Source organism: Corylus avellana, chromosome ca4, assembly GCF_901000735.1.
Source record: "Corylus avellana chromosome ca4, CavTom2PMs-1.0".
Lineage (NCBI taxonomy): Eukaryota > Viridiplantae > Streptophyta > Magnoliopsida > Fagales > Betulaceae > Corylus > Corylus avellana.
In genome coordinates, this window is record NC_081544.1 from 18,876,862 (window position 1) to 18,897,290 (window position 20,429).

The 20,429-nt window shown below is 38.0% G+C and overlaps 1 protein-coding gene across 1 annotated transcript; it reads left to right on the forward strand.

The window, feature by feature from the left end:
* Positions 1-11,007: 11,007 nt before the first annotated feature.
* LOC132178749 (plant UBX domain-containing protein 2-like) lies at positions 11,008-15,187 on the forward strand. The gene is made up of 3 exons (XM_059591275.1): positions 11,008-11,167; positions 11,268-12,191; positions 14,090-15,187. Exons 2-3 carry the CDS (start codon positions 11,295-11,297, stop codon positions 14,402-14,404), a joined length of 1,212 nt encoding a protein of 403 aa, XP_059447258.1. The 5' UTR covers positions 11,008-11,167; positions 11,268-11,294; the 3' UTR covers positions 14,405-15,187.
* Positions 15,188-20,429: the final 5,242 nt, after the last annotated feature.

Below are 20,429 nucleotides of genomic sequence, written 5' to 3' on the forward strand. Positions count from 1 at the left end.
ATTTCTAATGACATGCAGTGTTCAAAAAGTTAAACACACTAATGGCATGCAAACCACAATTATGATGTAACTCATGCCCAATCAACAACATGGCACGATTTTTATTTTTTTTTTAACAAAACAAACAGATAAAAACAAACAAAAAGACACAAACAAACAAAAAGATAATGTGTTTTTCCACACCCCAAACTTAAATGACACATTGTCCCCAATGTGGCAAGAGATATAATACCGTGGGATGAGGAAACTCGAGTGTGCAAAGTCAAGGCGTCCCCCAAACTTGAACACCAAAACATCTGTCAAAATCTAACAGCAATATTTCCTCATAGAAACAAACATCAAAATATTAATTGCTATTAGAGAAAAAAAAAATGAAATGACAAGAAATGAATGACAAAAAGGAAAATAAATCAAAAATAAAGTGCGGAAAATAAAAGAAAGAAAGAATACCGCACTTTCCCCGATCATTTGGGTGTCCAACCAATCCCTTCCACCCTCTCTTCTTAAGAATTCAATATTCCTCTGGAAGGATGTTTCGCCATCTCAGGTAGCCTAGTTGCTTGCTTCGAATGATCTTCTTTGGAACATGGTTCCTAGATTTGTGACCTTGTGTGCATAGATCCTTGAGACGTTCAGAATAAGACGACTTTTTGAGACATTGATAAGATGAAGCTTGGGGTCCATAAAGTGTCTCAAGAGGGATTGTGACAAAGGATTGAGCTTCAGTACTCACTTCCTTGTCATTGGACATATTTGGGGGCTTAATTTGCTCTCGTACTCAACTTGCGCCAAGTGCTCCTCTTTCTCTTCCTCTTCATTGTTATCCAAAATGAAAGGTTTAGCTATTGATGAAGATGATTTAAATGATGATATCTCAGTGGTTTCCTCATTTTTAGTTCGCATCTTAGGAGTGGAGGCCAATAAGGCATTAGCTTGCTCAAGTAACTTGTCAAGGTCTAGGTTACATCCAAATTGAACAAAGCACTTTCCCAATGGGTCCTCCAGACTTGGCTCATCAACAGTCTCCTCATCTTTTTCCTCACTCCCAAATATGGTGGTTGTTTGAACATGCTCATTTGCAGACTTGCTAGCATCTTTCTCATCAATCATGTAATAGTTAATGAATGGACAATCATCTATCCGATGAGAAGGATAATAACAGTATGAGCATGACTTATTAGGTGCGTGAGTGTGAGGAGGTTGGGTATGGGCATGCCTAGCTGCCATGAGTTGGTTTACTCTTTCATCTAAGTCATCAACATAAGCAATTAGAAAATGTTGCTCTAATGACTCTTGAAGAGGGTAATTGCTAGGTGAAGGCATGGAAGAATGGTTATTGAACAATAGATATTTAGGATGGTGCAGTTCATGAGATTGGGGAGCATAATTTCCCGTAGCGTGAGCTTGCCACAAGAAATCAGAATGGTTGCTCCAATCTGGGGTGTAGAAATTGGAAGTTGATTTAGACCCCGGATTGGAGAAATTGGTGTTCATCTGCTCCATTCTTCCATGCTAGGTGAAGGCATGGAAGAATGGTTATTGAACTGTAGATATTCAGGATGGTGCAGTTCATGAGATTGGGGAGCATAATTTCCCGTAGCGTGAGCTTGCCACGAGAAATCAGAATGGTTGCTCCAATCTGGGGTGTAGAAATTGGAAGTTGATTCAGACCCCGGACTAGAGAAATTGATGTTCATGTGCTCATATGAAAAATTGAAAAATTGTCCCAAGGATGGACAATTACCTGAACTATGATAAGGGCTGGAGCCAAGAGTTGATTTTAGTAGGGGCGACATTAAAATAATAAAATAATATTTTATTTTTTATAACATAAAAAATGATAAATACAATTTAAAATAAAAATATTTCATAACACAATATAAAAAATTTATTCTTCATGAAGCTTATATGACTATCATTTATTTGATACTTTTTCTTTTTTTTGTCGACTGAAATTCACTGTCCTCCAAAAATCAACCTGAAAAGAGATATTGTAGGAAATAGTACTAAGAAATTAGATTTTTTTTTTTCTAATTATACTAAGAAATTAGTTGATTGATATGTTAGTTGACTAGTATATTCTTACAAAATGATGAAAAGTCTAGAGACTTAATAACTTATGAGCATGTTTGAAATTACATAGAAAAATAGAACTTTGTCTCTAAAATTTTGTTAAAAAAAATTTCCATTGAAAAACTTTAAGGGTTGCATTTGGATCCCCTCCAGTCCGTTTGGACTAGAGGGGATCCGGTCCTTGTTATTGTAGGGGCATAATTGTCTCCAAATTTTGGTACCATGTGTTTGCTACTTTTACTATTACTAATGTTTGGTAATAAAATGAAAAAAAAAAAAATGCATTTAGAAGCAAAAATGGATAAAAAAAAAAAAAGAAAAAAAAAAGGAATACGTGTAGTGACTTTTTTATTTCATTATAGCAAAATGGTTAATGTGATTTTTATTTTCAAAAAAAAAGAAAAATAATAATTGCATAACAAACTTTAGTAGGTGTTCGGGTGCATGGAGAAACAATACATTAAGACAATGCTCAACCTGAGTTTACTTATATAATTGACAAAAACCCAATAAAAAATAGCTAAAAAAGAGAAAGAGAAAGAGAAAAAAGAAAAGAAAAAGTAATTGAAGCCTGCTTTACTTGCCCCACGTAGAGACTACAAATTGCTTTTCTTTCTCAAGCCATAAGCCACCTCACCTATATCTCTCATCAATCAACACCTCAGTATGTAATTAATGCTTCCACCTACTCAACTTTATCACTTTTTCAATTCTTGGTCCTCTAGATATTTCTCTGCGCCTCCACACAAACACAAACCAGAAGAGGTGAAGAAAATAAGATTTTACTTTGCGGCCTGCGCCTTCATGCTGAACAAACAAAAACCAGCAGGGGCGAACCAAGAAAGGAGGAGGAGGGGGGCTTGAGCAAAAAAATTTAAAAACGACCTTATAAATTTTTTTTTTCAAAATTTTTGCAGGGGCGGGCGCCCTTGCCCCGCCCTTGCGTAGATCCGCCACTAGCTGGAGCAGTATAAACATGGTCCATGTGCGTAGAAATGGTGAGAGAAGTTGGTAGGAGCGGGTGTCCTACAACTAAGAGTAGCATTAAAATTACCAAATGGAAAATTCATGCTTACCCTCACTCTTTAAAACAAAACACACCTCCACATGAAACAGTAACAAATTATTATTATTATTATTTTTTTCTAAAGAAATTAAAATAAACAAAAATGAAAACTAACACAGAAACACAAAACTAAATAGAAATACCAAAAAAAAAACAAAAGACTCAAAAACTCACAAAATGGACCAAACATAAGTTTGGCAAAATTTTAGGTGCTGGCCCATTTTGATGCAGTCTGTGGAGGTGCGCTCGACCGTAGGTGATGTGCGATCGAGCGTAGATGGGCGCACCTGCGGAAGCGTCAAGCGCAGGCGCGCGGGATGCTTGCTGCGTCAGGCTCGAATGCGCTCGAACGCAGGTAATGTGCGATCGAGCGCTTTGGCAGGGACTAGTTCCTTCGGAAGAACTGCAACAGAAACAACAAAAACAAACAACTTTTTTTTTTTTGTTAGTAATTGTAAACAGAAAAAAAATAAAAAATAAAAAGAAACAAATTGTAAAAAGAAAATAACTAGTAAAAAAATAAACTCAATTTAAACAAAAATCAAATTTCACAAACAAACGACTCCCCGGTAATGGCGCCAAAATTTGATGTACAAATTTAATTGTACTCGCAAGCGCACGAGTCGTGTGCAGTAAAGTGTGTGTGCAAGTGTGAGGTTGAATCCACAGGGAGTCGTATTTGCAAAAATTAATTTTCTAATTTAAACCAATTTTATCTTAACCTAGTTCCAAATTTCGTATTTTTGTTGTGCAAAAACATAAATTGAACTAAATGATTTGAAAACAATTAATGGAAAAGTACTAAGGTTATCGGAATCTTCCTCGCCAAATCAAACAACATGTTCTTGCATTTTATGCATACAATAGACAACCAAAAAGTTTATACATTATTCAAAAGTCGAAAACACGCACATTAAATCATTCGATGAATCTATTCTTTAAAAGAATCACAATGAATATTTAATTGAGCTCAAACCATCCATTGTATCCGTAGATCACAATTGATATTAGTCTCAATCCAATCATTCGATGTACCCCCAGACGAAACACAACGAATATAAAATTTAGCATGAATAAAAGAACAACATTTAATCAAATGAAATTAATCAAACAATTGAATTAACTTTGAACAACAATTTAATTAAAAATCACATTGTATACATAAAACGACAAGAACATGAATGTTTATCAATGATGAGGCTTCATCTTCAACCTTAGTTGAAGATTTAGCCTCTCATGACAAAAGAAATCATAAAGAAACTAAATTAACTTCATTAAAATCAAATACTTACAAAAGAATTCGAGTTCAAAGTGACAAAATGCCTAGAAAACACGAAAACGACAAAGAGCGGCGCCCTTGACATGCCTCCGTATGTTTACAATAGAAAAGAATGATATTTATAAGCTAATTTTAGGGTTTCAGCTTTGCTAGGTCGGTCGAGTGCGCTCGATCGCACTCGGGCAACATGTTTTCTGCTGCGTAGGGCGCGAGTACGCTCGAGCGCACTTCCAGTCGGAATTAGCCTACTCTTGTGAAATATGAATTTGTAGATTTTGAGTTAGCTTTCTAATGACACCAAGATCGCTTCAATCCGAACTACAAAACTTCAGATATGGCCCTTTTATTGGGACTCGTTGGGTGCAAATCATCGCTCGATCCCAATTTGCTGCCAATGCTCCATGAAGTGTCTTAAGCCCAAGAATTAATGGAATGAGTTTCAAATTTCACCTTAAAACCGCATTTTTCTCTTAACAACCTGCAAATCATTAAAACACCAAAACTAACCAAAACATCAGAAAATAATAAAGCTAAAGGCTTAGCAAATGCAAATTAAGGGGTCCAAATATGCAATATTTGGCACTCATCACTCTACATGGCCGAGTCCTGCTCCACCTCTACATGGACTAGCTTCGCACTGCTGAATTCCATGATCGCCTCGCCCTCGCTCACTTTCGCCGGACCTCGCCGAAAGTTCACATGATCCCTAGATTTCCTGGGAATCCGAACAAAAGGATCCCGAAAGTCACATATCTAAGAATGGGGGGGTATCTGGTTTGAAGATCATCAACAACATTTTGAAGAAACGGCTTGGTGAGCGCAAGGGAAGCAGTCATCTTAGCTAGGATTGGATCGAGAAGCTTCCGCGTAAAGACCTTTTGGTACAAGTGCAACGATGAAGGCCTCAAACTACACCTTCACTTGTTGAAGGAGAAGCAGGACAAGCCCCAAGTAACCATGGCAGCACACTGGGAGATAGCGGCTCAGCCACTTCAGTCAGAAGATCTCGTCGCTTCGGAAAATAGCCAAAGAGTTTTTCCAAGATCAAACTCGGGAAATATAACTAAGGCACTTTTCCAGTGGCTTCGGAAAAAAGCCAAAGAGCTTTCCCGAGATCAAACTAGGGAAACATAACTAAGGCACTCTTCCAAATTTAACTCGTCAAGAACATAAAGCATCTGAAGTAGGATTGTTCAAAAAATCATTCTCAGGATATACAACTGAAGATGCTTTCCCGAGTCTTAAAATAATTCTTGAGATATACAGCCGAAGAGGCTTCTTGAGTCTGAAGGAGGTCACAAATACACATAAGACTCTCGATGCCCGACCAGCTGAACAAGTCAACCATGGGAATCGGTGGTAACTGTTGAGGATAAAATCCACTATGGGTCCCACTATCTCTCAACAACCCTCAATTATCTCATAAGATCCTACATTATCTCAACTACCTCACATTATCTCTCCACTATTTCAAATGATCCCTTAATGATCTGAAGGAGAAAATCAAAGAAGCAGTTATACAGATAAAACCCTATAAAAGGGAACACTAGGCATCGGTAACAGGGATCGATCATTTATTTTCTCAATACATAGCTAGCTCTGACTACATTTAGATCACCATATACGATTGCTAACTTAAGCATCGGAGGGTCTACGGGGCACCCCAGAGACCCCTTTGACGCTCTTATTATTTTGTAGGAGCCAGAAGATTGATAATCACAGACGCTTTGAAGAACGTGAAGATCAAATCAATCGGAGACTGTTAGACCAAAAAAATGCGCCAAGATATACTATCATAAGAACCGTATATAATTTTAGTTTTAATCCATATAAATTAAAACATATTAAAAAATTCTCATATGTGTAATTTAAAATAGAAAGAAGTGTAAAGAAAAAAGAAAACAGCATGAAGAAAACCTGGAATGAGTTAAAATATAAGACCCTTAAAAGCACTAGTAGCAGCTTCCCAACCATTTTCTCTCAATTTAGGGAATAAAATTACTTTTTGATTTCCTAAAAAAAAAAAAAAAACTTCACAATAGATTCCCTTCTTTTTTCCTATATTAATTAAATACTTTTTTTTTTCATCATTGCAACCAATGAGAGAGAATTGTTGGGACATGTAAAAGAGAGAGGAGAGAGAATGAGATGCTTTATAATTTAATAATGTATAGGAAGTCTACAATATTTCCCATTGCATTGAAAAACACTGTAGATGCCATTTAATATTGGTTAAATTTGGGGCTTTTGATGTGGGTGTTTTTTGGTGATTTTTTTGAGATTTTTTCTAAACATAGGGAAGGGAATGGACTATAGGGCGTCTGCTACTAGTGCTCTAAAACATAAGACTCATAAAACATATTAAAATATTTATTCCCATTGGAGTAGTTTTATCTCTTTCATAACAGAAAGAGATAAAAAAATCATGGAAGGAATATTGAAACACAAAAAAAAAATAATGAACAACAAAGTCAATTAAATTTACAAAAGAAAATTATGAAATTTGAATGAAAAATAATATATAAATTAGAATAGAAACTAAGGAAAAACAAAACAACATGAAATAAATATCTCTTTTTCTCTCTCTCTCTATATATATTTTTCCTTTCGACTATCCTACACATATATAACATAAAAGGGATTAAAAAGAAGAGGAAAAATTGAGTATGCTATGAAAAAAAAAAAAAAAAGCAAGCCCCTCTAGAATTACTCTCTCTCTCTTTTCTTCTAGACAACACCAATAAGAACTTCAAGAGGAGATCCTCCCCTTTCACTGTAGCAGTGCTCGGTGTCTTCTTTGTAGGTTCCGCTAGTCTCCGTTTCTAGCAGGTTACTTTAAATCTAGTTTGTAGATGTAGATGTAGATGTAGATCTAAATCTAGATCTAGATCTAGTCTCTTCAACCTTAGATCTGATCGTTTTATTTGGCTAAGGCGTGTCTTCAGAAGGGATATCTACGATGTGCTCCTCCGCTGTTGCTTGTGGGGTTTCTATTTTTTGTTTTTTAGTTTGTTTGTCCTGGCCTTCGGGTTGATGATGGATTTGTTGTCTTGACCTTCGAGTTTAGGATGGAGTAGATCGTTGTGGGGGCTTAACTCTCACGGCCGGATTTTTAGTTTCAAGTTGTTTTTTTATTTTTGTTTTGTATTTGAGCTACCCATGTTCTAGATATAGTTTGCACGAAGTAAATCTGTTCCTTAAATGTAATTGTACATAAGTTAGCGGAAGCTTAAAGTCATTTTTATGACTTTGTAACCTTCATAGCTTTTGGCTATGATTTTTCAGAGTTGTATACTCTATGCAAGTTCATCAATGAAAGTTTCATATTTTTCAAAAAATAAAAAATAAATAACATAAAAGGAACTACTTTTAGGACCAAAAAAAAAAAAAAAACTCAATGAAGATCCAAACACAACATTGGAGTTCTTTGAATGGTCTTGGTCAAAAGTCCGTACGCAAATATTTGTATGAATGTGCAGTTGAGAAATTGTAAATTCTCCGTGTTGCATTCAGACAAAGGGGCAAACAAAATCCACAAAAAGCAAACACAGTAAGGAAATCACTTTTTTTAATCCACTATCTCCAACGAAAAGCAACAGAAAGTTCAAATTGCTGTTTTGATTTATTTAATTCGTTTTTCTTTTCTTTTTTGACAGAATTAGTGAATTCTTTTCAATGGAATTTGAGTTAGAAAAATTCTTATGTCTCTCTGTCTGTCTCTGTCTCTGTCAAGCAACATAATTTTTTTTTTCTTTGTCTCTATCTATGTACTTCCCTCTTGAAAGTTGCCAAGAAAAAGAGGAATTTCAACATAAGAGAAAAGCATAAGAGCCGAGCAAAAAAAAAAATAGAAGATAGGAAGAGAAGAGGAAATTAAATTAAGAAACAGATTTAGAATTTCAAAAGATGAGAAGAGAACCAAGAAAAAAAGGAAGACAGGACAAGAAGAAGAAGAGGAACACGAAGTCCGTGAAGAAGAAAAAGAAGATGGTGGTGCTCATATCAATAATTTGGTAAAATTAGGTTTTTTTTTTAAAAAATATTTTACTTGTATTTGCCGTAGAGTAAATCTGAGGTGAAAATAGTAGTTGGCATAATAATATGACATGGATTTTTAAGAATCATAAATAAAATATGACATATGTCATACTTTTATTAGATGTAACGTGGCACACTAACAGAATCCGTTAAGTTAATGGATGAAATTTAATTGCAGGGACTAAATTTTTTTTTTTTTTTTTTGCATACCACGAGGACCTTTGAGTTCGTTTTGATATCACATGGAGTAAATTGTAAATCAGGTAAACCACAGGTTTTCCCTAAATTTAGAAATGATGTCGTATGTAGGTATTATCATATTATCATATAAACGACCTTTTTTTTTTTTTTTTTTTTTCATAAATGTGAACCTTTTTTTTTTTTTCTTTCTTTAAAAATGTGATTAGTAAATTTTACTAACCGCATTTTCATCCCTACTCCCAACCATTAGATTAGACATTAAAAACTCTTCAAACGGTACAAATCTAGTGGTCAACTGTTATTACCGTACACAATAATGATAAATAATATGAAATAAAAAATGGAGCAGTAAGAGAAAATCGAAACACAAATTTACGTGGTTCGACAATGTGCCTATGTCCACAGGAGAGTGCAGCTATAATTATGGATGCTAATATATCTGAAAGCGTTTTGGATCATCATGATCAACTCCTCTCTCTATTTTGAGGACATCTTGAAAGCCTTATAAGGGTGCATTTGACATTGTGATATCATACATAAAAAGTGTGAATTTAAACTAAATTGCATAAAAAAATTATTTGAGATTGTGTTTTTTGAAAATTGCAATTCGAAAACACAATTTTTTTTTTTTGCATTTTCAAATTGTAGATAAGGAAGTGCTTTTTTGAGAACACAGAATTTTAAAAGCCAAATAGAATTTTTCAAACAATATAGGTTCATCAATCATCATATTGTTTTAAGCTTTATTCTTGGGTAATTTATTGTTTTGATCAATATAGGTTCATCAATCACCATATTTGTTTTGATCAATATAGTGTAAAGTAGTGATCTTTTTGAAATTCTTGTGGGCATTGTTGTGGGTATGTCGTGAAAGAGAAAAACGAGAGGGAGAGAGAAAACACTTTTATAAATTAAAAATAAAAAGAGAAAAGTGAGAGAAAGAATTTTTGGTGTTAAAGAATGTTTACGGTGAGCTACACTAGCTACACTGCAACTTATATTTTGAGAAGTTTTATCCAATTTTTTTTAAAAAGCATGCAATTGGGGTTTATGTCCCCCTCTGGCCTAGTAACCAGCTGACCCAAATGCAGATCCAACATCTGCTGGCCCAATGTCCAAGCAGCCCAAGCGCGACTTTAGGGCCACCTAGAAACCCGCGAGCCCAGATGCTCCAATAAGTATTGGACGTGGGATGCAAGTCGCTAGCAGAAAATCCTCTCAAGTGAGGCAACAAAAGCTCATGATTACTTATTTGGGAAGACCATTCTTCTCGATTCTTTTCTGTTTTTTAGTTGATTTGACATTATTAATATTCAATTCAACTCAAATTTTTTTAACTTTATTCAAAATTTTATATTTTTCAAACAACCCAAACGTAATTTCAACACTTTTTTTTTCCTCGATATTCATAATTTTGAATTCAGTTCAATTGAATAGAAAAATAATCGCAAACACAAACGAGCCCGAAACAACAAATCACTCTTAAAAAAAGAAAGAATGCCTACCCAAAAAGAATCACCTCAAATAAAGATGTTCCACCAAAGAGACAAAGTTTTCCTCCAAACTGAATTGGAGGAACTTCCTTCAACCCAGTTATAAAAATAACATATGTCTATTTTTTTAATAACATGTGAGATATACATGAGTTTTTAATATTATTTATTCTAACTTTTTTCCTGTTATAAAAAGTCATGTGTATCTCACATGTTATTAAAAAAAAATAGACATAAGTTATTTTTATAACTAGTTGAAGGAATTTCCTCCAATTGGGTTGGAGGAAAACTCTCTCCCTACCAAAGACAATGGTACTGATAAGGAAGATGAATATCAAAGGACACTCGTGACATGATCAAAGATCCAATCAGCTAAATAAATCACTAATTAAAAATACTTGCCTTATATAGGGCATCCCATCGAACCAAGACCTCACTTATATAAGGTTGGCTAAAGGCAATGACCAACTAACCTCTCATGCCCCAATATCTACCTATTTGTCTTATTTTTACTTCCATACCTTTATTCATTTAAGTATAGAAGATGGAGGTGGTGCTATCTCCTCCTCCTCCCTTTGCAACGCACTACTTTAATATTTAATTATCTTGTAAAAATTTCAAATAAAAAAATAGGCGTACATAGTTACAAATTCAATTTACTTTAAAAATTACCTTTTTTCCTAAGAGTCATATGTCTGGACAGATATTGGAAGAGTCCCCGTTATGTAAATGATTGGCTTTGTTTTTTTTTTTTTTTGTTAAAAAAAAAAAATAAAAAAAAAAAAAGGGAACGTTGAAGCCAGAAGCCTTGCTGAAGCAGCACATTCCAACTGGATCCGGGGGCCGCAGGCCCACTATTGACATACGCCAACGTGGCATGACGTCATTGGACTACTTCCTGATGAGCTGACGAAGTCCCGAACACGGGATGCCCACGTTCCAACCGCCAATAACAGCCCGGATTTCTTCTTCTAATCCAATTCGGATTTCGGACAGCTTCTCTTCTGAGCTTCCGAGGTTAGTACATCCTCCCTGTCTTATAAAACCCTCAAAATACCTCTTCTTTTGTTTGTTGTTTCCCAGTTTTCTTCAATCATAAACCCTAGTTTCGTTTCAGAGAAATCTTCTTGGGGCATATATAGACATGGGTGACATGAAAGACAAGGTCAAGGGCTTCATGAAAAAAGTCAACAATCCTTTCTCATCCTCGTCTACCGGTAAATTCAAGGGCCAAGGTAGAGTCTTAGGGTCGTCCTCTTCCGGACCCGCTAATCCTATCCACTCTCGCCCTTCTTCGCAGATTCCCAATCCAAAGCCGAATCCACCTTCTGCCGATTCAGCGAGATTGAATTCGAAGCCTTTGTCTCAAAACACACCTAATTCCGATCAGAATAGGTCGGATTCATCGAAGAATTCAGCCCCTAATCGCAACCCCGCAAACGGGTTTGATCCATTTGGCTCGCTGATTACCTCTGGGAAGAGATCACAAAATGGGTACTCACTAAATGTGTATGAATGCCCCATTTGTGGCCAGTCTTATAGGTCTGAAGAAGAGGTGTCTGTACATGTGGATAGTTGTGTCAACAACTCGGTTGAAAACAATGGTGGTTCGGATTTGGTCGACAATGGGGCGGAGTCTAAGAGTGAATTGGAGAGTTGCATTGGTGCTTTTGTTTCGGGGAAGCCCCCGGCGGGATCGGTGGAGGTTGTTCTTAAGCTGTTGAGGAATATAGTGAGGGAACCAGCGAATGCTAAGTTTAGGAGGATTCGGATGAGTAATCCGAAGATAAGGGAGGCCATTGGTGAGGTTACTGGGGGGGTTGAGTTGTTGGAGTGTGTAGGTTTTGGATTGAAAGAGGAGGATGGAGAGATGTGGGCGGTCATGGAGGTTCCTAAGGAGGACCAGATTAGTTTAATTAATAGTGCAGTGGCGTTATTGGAACCACAAAAGGCAGAGGAACCACAAAAGAAAGAAAACTCTCCATCTGCAACTTCAGCTCATGTGGAAGAACGGTTGGAGCCAAAAAAGGTTGACAGACAGGTATGTTAATTTGTGATAGCATATGCTTGAATGTTGTTTGGTTAACCAAGTTTATTGCATTGAAGTTATTCCAGGTTTATTATATATGAATGTCTTTGAAAATCTAGTCAAATTCCAGTCAGGTTATATGATTTAACGAAATTGAGTTCATAAAGTGACTTGGATAATATAATCAAGTTTGAATTCTGTGGTAGTTTAAGTACTTGAAGTGTCTTTACCCTATCATCATTATTCCTATGAATTAGGATCCTCTTCATTTCAAATGAACCGGATAATATCCAGTTTGTTCTAGTGGAGGTGTATTTTTGTCTCCTCAAAAAGTGAAAAGACAAAAATACTCCTCCACTATAACTAACTGGATATTATCTAATTCATTTGAAATGGAGAGGATCCTGATCCTATTCCTATAATGATTAAGAAATGAGAAATGCGATAATTACATTTGCACCCATATCTTGAATTTATTAAATACTTTAGTAAAGACTCTACTGGTTTCTTTATAACCTTTCTTACCTTAATATTAATTTTGAGCCCTTCGTTGTTCTTTTTTCTCCTTCTAGTTAGGTGTAACTCTTGTATATTTTTTGTGTAACTGGGTGCGCTTTTACTCTTTTGATGATATCTTAATTACTTATAAAAGAAAATTATTTTGAGCCACTAGGCAGCTGCTTTAAACTTTCCTTATTTGCTTTCTTTTCATGATTTTTTTGGCCATCTTTTTCTTTTTAGTTAGGTGTCCCTCTTAGATACTTCTTATGTATTTGAGTTGCGCTTTTTGCGCTTTATAGTGATATTCGATTACTTATTAAAAAAAATATTGAGCCCAAAATTCTCTCTTGTTACAAATTCCTAAGATATTCTTTCTCCGCCCCTTACTTTTGGGGGGAGGATATGTCATTGGGTTCAAAGATTTTGGCACTTGGTTGATAATCTTAGAAGCACTCTTGTAAATTTGTGTTGCCTCTGCAAAAAAAATAAAATAAAAGAGAGCGTCAATCACCTACTCATCCATTGTGAGTCCTTTAGTGATCTATGGCACTTGGTTCTCAACTTATTCGGAGTTTCGTGGGTGATGCCTCACAACATCCAAGAGCTGCTACATTGCTGGAGGACTCAGGGCAGGGACATCCCAAGCAGACTCTTTGGAAAGTTATTCCAGCGTTCTTAACATGGAGCATTTGGAGAAAAAGGAGCTGACGTCTATTTGAGGACTGCAAATCTAATGTGCTTCATTTAAAATCCTCTTTTTTTAAGATCTCTCTTGGATTCAGCTGTAACCTATGTTCCTAATTTTTCCTCTTTGAATATTTTAGATCTTGTTAACTTTTTAGATTCTAGACACCTTTAGGGTGATTGTTTCTCTTGTATACTTTTCATGTATGAGGGATTTGCCTTTCATTTTCAATAAATTATAATTCATATTAAAAAAAAAAAAAAAAATGATCAAGGCAGAAGACTGCTTCATTGCACATTTTTCATATGTTATCTTATGAAAAATTGAAATTACATTTTTAGCAAATTGCATGGCCCCAGGAAGTTAATGGAAACTTTGACCCCAATCCATGGTAATTTAACAGTTCAAGACCTTGTTATTGAATTTTGTATCTTGTTGCCCTTTTTTTGCTGATCATTCTAGCAGTTAAACCAGTTTCAAATGAACTCTGCACGGTTATAGAATGTAATGATCACAGAGTACTTCCTTTTGTGTTCTAGTACTGCTTCTTATTGTTATTGTTTAAAATAAGTCCCCTTGTTAGGTTATATGTGATATTTAATGACGGTGTTTATTCTTTACATTTTGGTGCTTTTTATAATTACTCATTATTCTAGTCTTCTTATTATATACGTACGGTCCATCTTTTCTTTTCATTTACTGCTTAATTTTTGTTTTCTTTCAGGTCCGCGTATTCTTTTCAGTGCCTGAAAGCGTAGCAGCAAAAATTGTGTTACCAGCTTCTTTCTATAATCTTACGCCTGAAGAGCTCAAAAGAGAAGCTGATATGAAGAAGAAAAAGATTGCAGAATCTCAACTTTTGGTACCAAAGTCATACAAGGAAAAGCAGGCGAAAGCTGCTAGGAGACGATACAAAAAAACTATTATCCGGGTTCAGTTTCCTGATGGAGTGGTGCTCCAAGGCATCTTTTCACCTTGGGAGCCAACTAGCTGTCTCTACGAGGTTAGTCCTTTCAGTTACTTATTATTTGATGTTTAGCTGTTCCATTTCTCTTTCGTTCCATAATTGCTATTAGACAGTGAATTGTGGTACATTGGTACGGAAATGAAGTCCCCAGACAATCAGTCTCTCGTTTGGTCACTGCTATTATCTGATAAATCTGTGTGAATAAGTTCTAAATAAGAGATATGGATTTGGTCCCTTGTCCATAGGTTATGTGATTCCTAGTCCATATGTTTTTCTCCAGCTGCCACTTACCCGTTTGCCGGGAAATTTTCTTTGTGAGAGTATTTACCGGTAAAACTAGCAACCCTTGCACACTAAGTGTTCAGTGGAAAGATGGATGTCCTGCTGGGAATGTCATACCTTTTTTTCAGTTGAGTGAGTTTGTCCCCAAGGACAATGCCGCATGTCATGATGATATTTTGTGCATGGGATTTATGTACAGCAGTTCACCAATATTCATTTTGTATTTTCTCCTGTTATCACATCTAAGGTGTTAAAGGAGATTGACACTTTGGAGAGTATTTAAGTGAGTTCATCATATAACATGTTGAATACTCAATCTCAAAAGCTTAAGCCTATAGATTTTGGCCAAACTATGCTATATTAACCACTTATAGATCACATCTTTCTAATGTAGGACTTAACCTTTCTACACTCAAATGTGTATATCAACAATCTCCCTTTCACATGTGACTCCATCACCACATTGCTATACTTTCCCACAAACGAAAACTTACCAATCTTATGGACCATTTCTAGGATCATTTGTGTGGGCTATATGGGATTTATCCGTGCCATGCACCTTCTTCCCTGTTCCAATTGCAAGCGAGAAGGACCCACTATCATACACCATCCATGCATGTGTACCGTTCCCGCTCTAAATGCAGAAGGAACGACTATTATCCACTGTTGAGAGGTTTTAGAGTATAGAGAAAAGAGGAGGCTATTCAAAGATACATAGCCTACCTCACACATATTATATATAAGCTTTGAGAATACATAAATGACCAAATTGCCCTCATACCCTAATACAGTCTTCTACATTCTTCTAACACATTCTTCTACATTCTTCTAACACTCCCCCTCAATCTGGAGCATATATATCATATAAGCCCAGCTTGGAACAAATAAACTCTAACCGGTTACGACATAAAGACTTTGTAAACATATCAGCTAATTGGTCTCCAGACTTCACAAATACTGTAGATATGTTTCCATTGAGTATCTTGTCTCGGATGAAATGACAATCAACCTCAATGTGTTTAGTCCTTTCATGAAAAACCGGGTTAGATGCAATATGTATGGCAGCCTGGTTATCACAAGATAATTGGATAGGAGTAGTAGTCGAGAAGCCGATCTCCTGAAGGAAATGTTGTAACCATGTCAACTCAGTAGTCGTATGAGCCATTGCCCTGTACTCTGCTTCAGCACTAGATCGTGCCACCACAGTCTGTTTCTTACTCTTCCAAGTTACAAGATTACCACCAAAGAATGTGCAATACCCTGTAGTAGACCGTCTATCTGAAGGAGAACCTGCCCAATCTGCATCAGTAAAACCTTCTACCCTGAGATGTCCATTTGGTCTATACAATATTCCTAGACCAGGTTGTCTCTTTACATAACGAATAATCCGAGTAACAGCTTCCCAATGTGAAACCCGAGGAGCCTCCAAGAATTGACTGACAACACTAACAGCATATGAAATATCTGGCCTGGTGATAGTAAGATAGTTCAACTTCCCAACTAGACGACGGTATCTGCCGGGATCTTCAAATAATTCACCTTCATCCTTTAGTAATTTCTTATTTGGATCCATTGGAACATCAACTGGCCGAGAACCCAAAAGACCTGTCTCTTCTAATAAATCAAGTGCATACTTTCTCTGGGACAAGTTGATACCTGTTCGAGATCTAGCAACTTCAATGCCTAGAAAATATCGAAGTTTGCCCAAATCCTTTGTATGAAATTGATCATGTAGGAATTGTTTTAATCGGGCAATGCCTCCTGAATCATCCCCAGTAATGACAATGTCATCTACATATACCACAAGGAGAATATAGCCAGCACTAGTATGTAAGTGGAATACTGAATGATCTGTCTGACATCTCTGCAGACCAAACTTCAATACCGCTTCAGAGAACTTTCCAAACCATGCCCGCGGTGATTGCTTGAGACCATACAATGCCTTTCTTAATTTACAGACATAGCCCTGAGACTCCCCCTGAGCGACAAACCCAGGTGGTTGCTCCATATAAACTTCTTCACTCAAATCCCCATGGAGAAAGGCATTTTTGACATCCAATTGGAACAAGGGCCAATCAAGATTAGTAGCCATGGAAATAAGAACACGAATAAATGAAATTTTGGCAACAGGAGAAAAAGTGTCATCATAATCAATACCATACGTTTGCGTATAGCCTTTAGCAACCAACCGAGCTTTCAATCTTTCAACCGAACCATCAGGATGAAACTTAACTGTGTAGACCCATTTGCAACCCACAGTTTTCTTATTAGGTGGTAAGGGAACAAGCTCCCATGTCCCATTGTGATGCAAGGCCTTCATTTCCAATTCCATAGCGTGCCTCCAACCAGAGTCAGATATTGCAGCCTGCACTGTCTTAGGAATAGAAACAGTAGAGAGATGGGAAATAAAGCAAGAAAATGTAGGGGATAAAGAACGAGTGGAGACAAATTGACTAATAGGATGTTGGGTAGTGCAAGAACGTGTACCTTTCCGTAGGGCAATAGGCAAGTGGTCGGATGGATGTGGAGGCAGCGGATCTGGAGACGATAAGGATGATGATGGCGGTGCAGGAGCTGATGGTCGAAGTCGGCGTTGATAGACTTGGAGTGGAGCAGGTTGGTGGTGAGGTAGCGAGACCGGAGGAGAAGGAGAGACTGGCACAGAGAGAAGAGGAATAGGCAGCGGAAGAGACGCGACATCAGGCTCAAGGGAAGGGTCACCCAAAGAGGTAGTAGCGGAAAAATAGGGGAGAGACTCAACAAATGTGATATCGGCACTAGTGAAGTAGCGTCGAAGAACCGGACTATAGCAACGGTATCCCTTTTGGGTTGTGGAATACCCAAGGAAGACACATTTAGTAGCACGAGGGTCAAGCTTATCAAATCCGGGACCCAAATTATGAACATAGCAAACACACCCAAAAACCTTCAATGGCAAGGAGAATGAGGAGGAAGAAGAATATAAAAGAGAATGAGGAGAGGTACCATCTAAGACCGAGGAGGACATCCTATTAATTAAATAACAAGCGGTGAGGACAGCATCACTCCAAAATTGTTTGGGAACATGCATATGAATTAAGAGACAACGTGCGATTTCTAATAAATGACGATTTTTGCGTTCAGCCACACCATTTTGTTGTGGAGTGTGAGCACATGATGTTTGATGGATAATGCCTTTATCAGACAAATAAGAGGCAAATGAATGAGATGTATATTCTTTAGCATTATCCGAACGCAAAATACGGATTTTCTGAGCAAATTGAGTCTTAATCATAGTGCGAAAAAGTTGGAAAATAGAAAATAACTCTGAACGATTTTTCATTAAAAATAACCATGTCATACGGGAAAAATCATCCACAAAGGTCACAAAATAGTGAAATTTATTGGCTGCGATATTAATTGGACCCCATACATCAGAATGAACTAACTCAAAAGCACTAGAAACCCTATTAACAACACGAGACGGAAACGAGACACGATGATGCTTGCTAAGCTGACAAGCTTCGCAAGGCACAGACGTCTCATGACGAAGACTGGGGACTTGATGCTTCAATGTAGAAAGGGAAGGATGACCAAGACGACAATGCCACTGAAGAGCGGAGGCCGACGACTGCAACGCATAAGAGGAAAGTGTGGGTGCTAGATCGAGATAATAGAGGCCATCAACTTCATGCCCCATACCAATCATCCTCCTCGTCTTGAGATCCTGAAAAATGCATAGAGAAGGATAAAAACTAACAGAACAGTTAAGGGATTTTGTGATTTGACTAATAGATAACAAATTAAAAGGAAAGCCAGGGACATGTAAAACAGATAACAACTCAATGTCAGGACTCAGATGGGTAGTGCCTAAACCGACCACTTTGGATAGGGAACCATTAGCTAGGGTGACACTTCTAGGTGATGCGACAGGATGATAATTAGAGAGGAAAGTAGACGAACCAGTCATATGTTCATTGGCGCCAGAATCGATAACCCACGGGTTGCTAGTGGAGGATAAAAGACAGTGAGATGCAGTACCTGACTGAGCAAGAGTAGCAGTGGAAGAGGAAGAGGCCTGCTTATGGGCTAAGAACTGAGCATACTCATCTTTCGGGATGGAGATGAGATCATTCTCAAGGGGTGAGCTTGGAGTACCAAGTGGTCCAGCCAGGGCTAGAGAACCCTCATGAGAAGTAACCTGATTGGCAAACCCAGAGGGTGTGCCATGTAAGTCCCAACAAAACTCCACAGAATGATTGGTACGGCCACAATGAGTGCATTTGCGAGGTCCACGACCTCCAATGCGACCACCTCCCCGGAAATCACGGCCACCACGAAAACCACGACCACCTCGACTGCCACGCCCCCCACGGGAGCCACCATAACTACCACGGGCAGCAATAAATGCAGCACGATCACCAGTACGTTCCATGCTCAACAAAGAACCATGATCAGAAATAGTAGCACGCTGAACCCGAGAAAAAACCTCAGAAAGCAATGGGAGATCAGAACCTCCCAAAATCTGCGCACGAACAGACTCATACTCAGGTTTCAAGCCGAGAAGAAATCGAACCACATCCACATCTTGACGTTGCTTCTCCATTTTCTGCAAGTCAGTGGAGAGTGGCTGATACATGTCTCTTTCCCGACGGTCACAACCTGATTGTAGTACTCATCTAAAGATTGAGTACCTTGTTCTAGTCCAAAATATCGTTGACACACCTCATAAACTCGAGTGATATTCCCAGCGCCAGAGTATGCCGGAGATGATCCCAAATTGCTTTAGCAGTAGGAAGATAGAGACATGAGGATCCAATGTGAGGTTCAATACTATTCAACATAAGAGATATAATCTGATTATCGGCCTGGTCCCAAAGGCCTTTGGAGTCATCTTCCGGAGATTGCTCATATTCGAAGTGAGAATACAGACCTTTTCCTCTCAAGTATACTTCCACAGATCGTGACCAATAACTATAATTTTTCCATTAAGTTTCACAAGTGTCATAGTAGCCGGACCCATAGAGGCAGAATTAATTAAATCGGAAGGAGGAGCCATGATAATGCACTAACCAAATGCAAACAACTACACAAGTCCACCAACCAGCGAACTACCAAAAAAAAAAAATATCCACACAAAACAGCCCCAACTCAAAGCAAAGCTTGCTGACAATGATGAATGCCAACCAAAAAACAACTCAAACCATGGTAGAATCGATAAAATACGTCAAAAACTGACCTGAACCGGACTGAAGTTGAGCAAAAACAGGTCTAAACCATAGTGAACCGGAAGAAACCGAGAGAAATTAGCAAAAACTGACCTGAACCGGCTTGAACCTGGCCTGAACCGGCCGGAAAATGGACTGAACCGGCCGGAAAATGGACTGAACCGGCCGGAAAATGGGCTGGACCGGTCTGGACAGTGGAGAACCAGAAACCGGATAGCCTTATCCCGGTTGAAGTTTGGGATATCCTTATCCCGAATAAGCGACAGCAGGAACCCGGAGCCAAACACCCAATCTTCGTCTGTGAAAACTGCTGGAACCACGCCGGAGACTGCCAGACATCGCCGGAAATTCGCTGGAGACAGCCAGACCTTACCGGAACTGCGCCGGAGACAACCAGATCTCGCCGACGACAACCAAACCGTGCCGGCGACACCCAAACCGTGCCGGCGACACCCAGATCGTGCCGGAAAACAACCAACGACGACAAACACACCTCCGGAGACTGCCAGACGCCGGCGACACCCAGATCGTGCCGGAAAACAACCAACCAAACACACCTCCGGCCACCGCAGAGAGCGGTAATCACCACAGACAGCACCAACCGATCA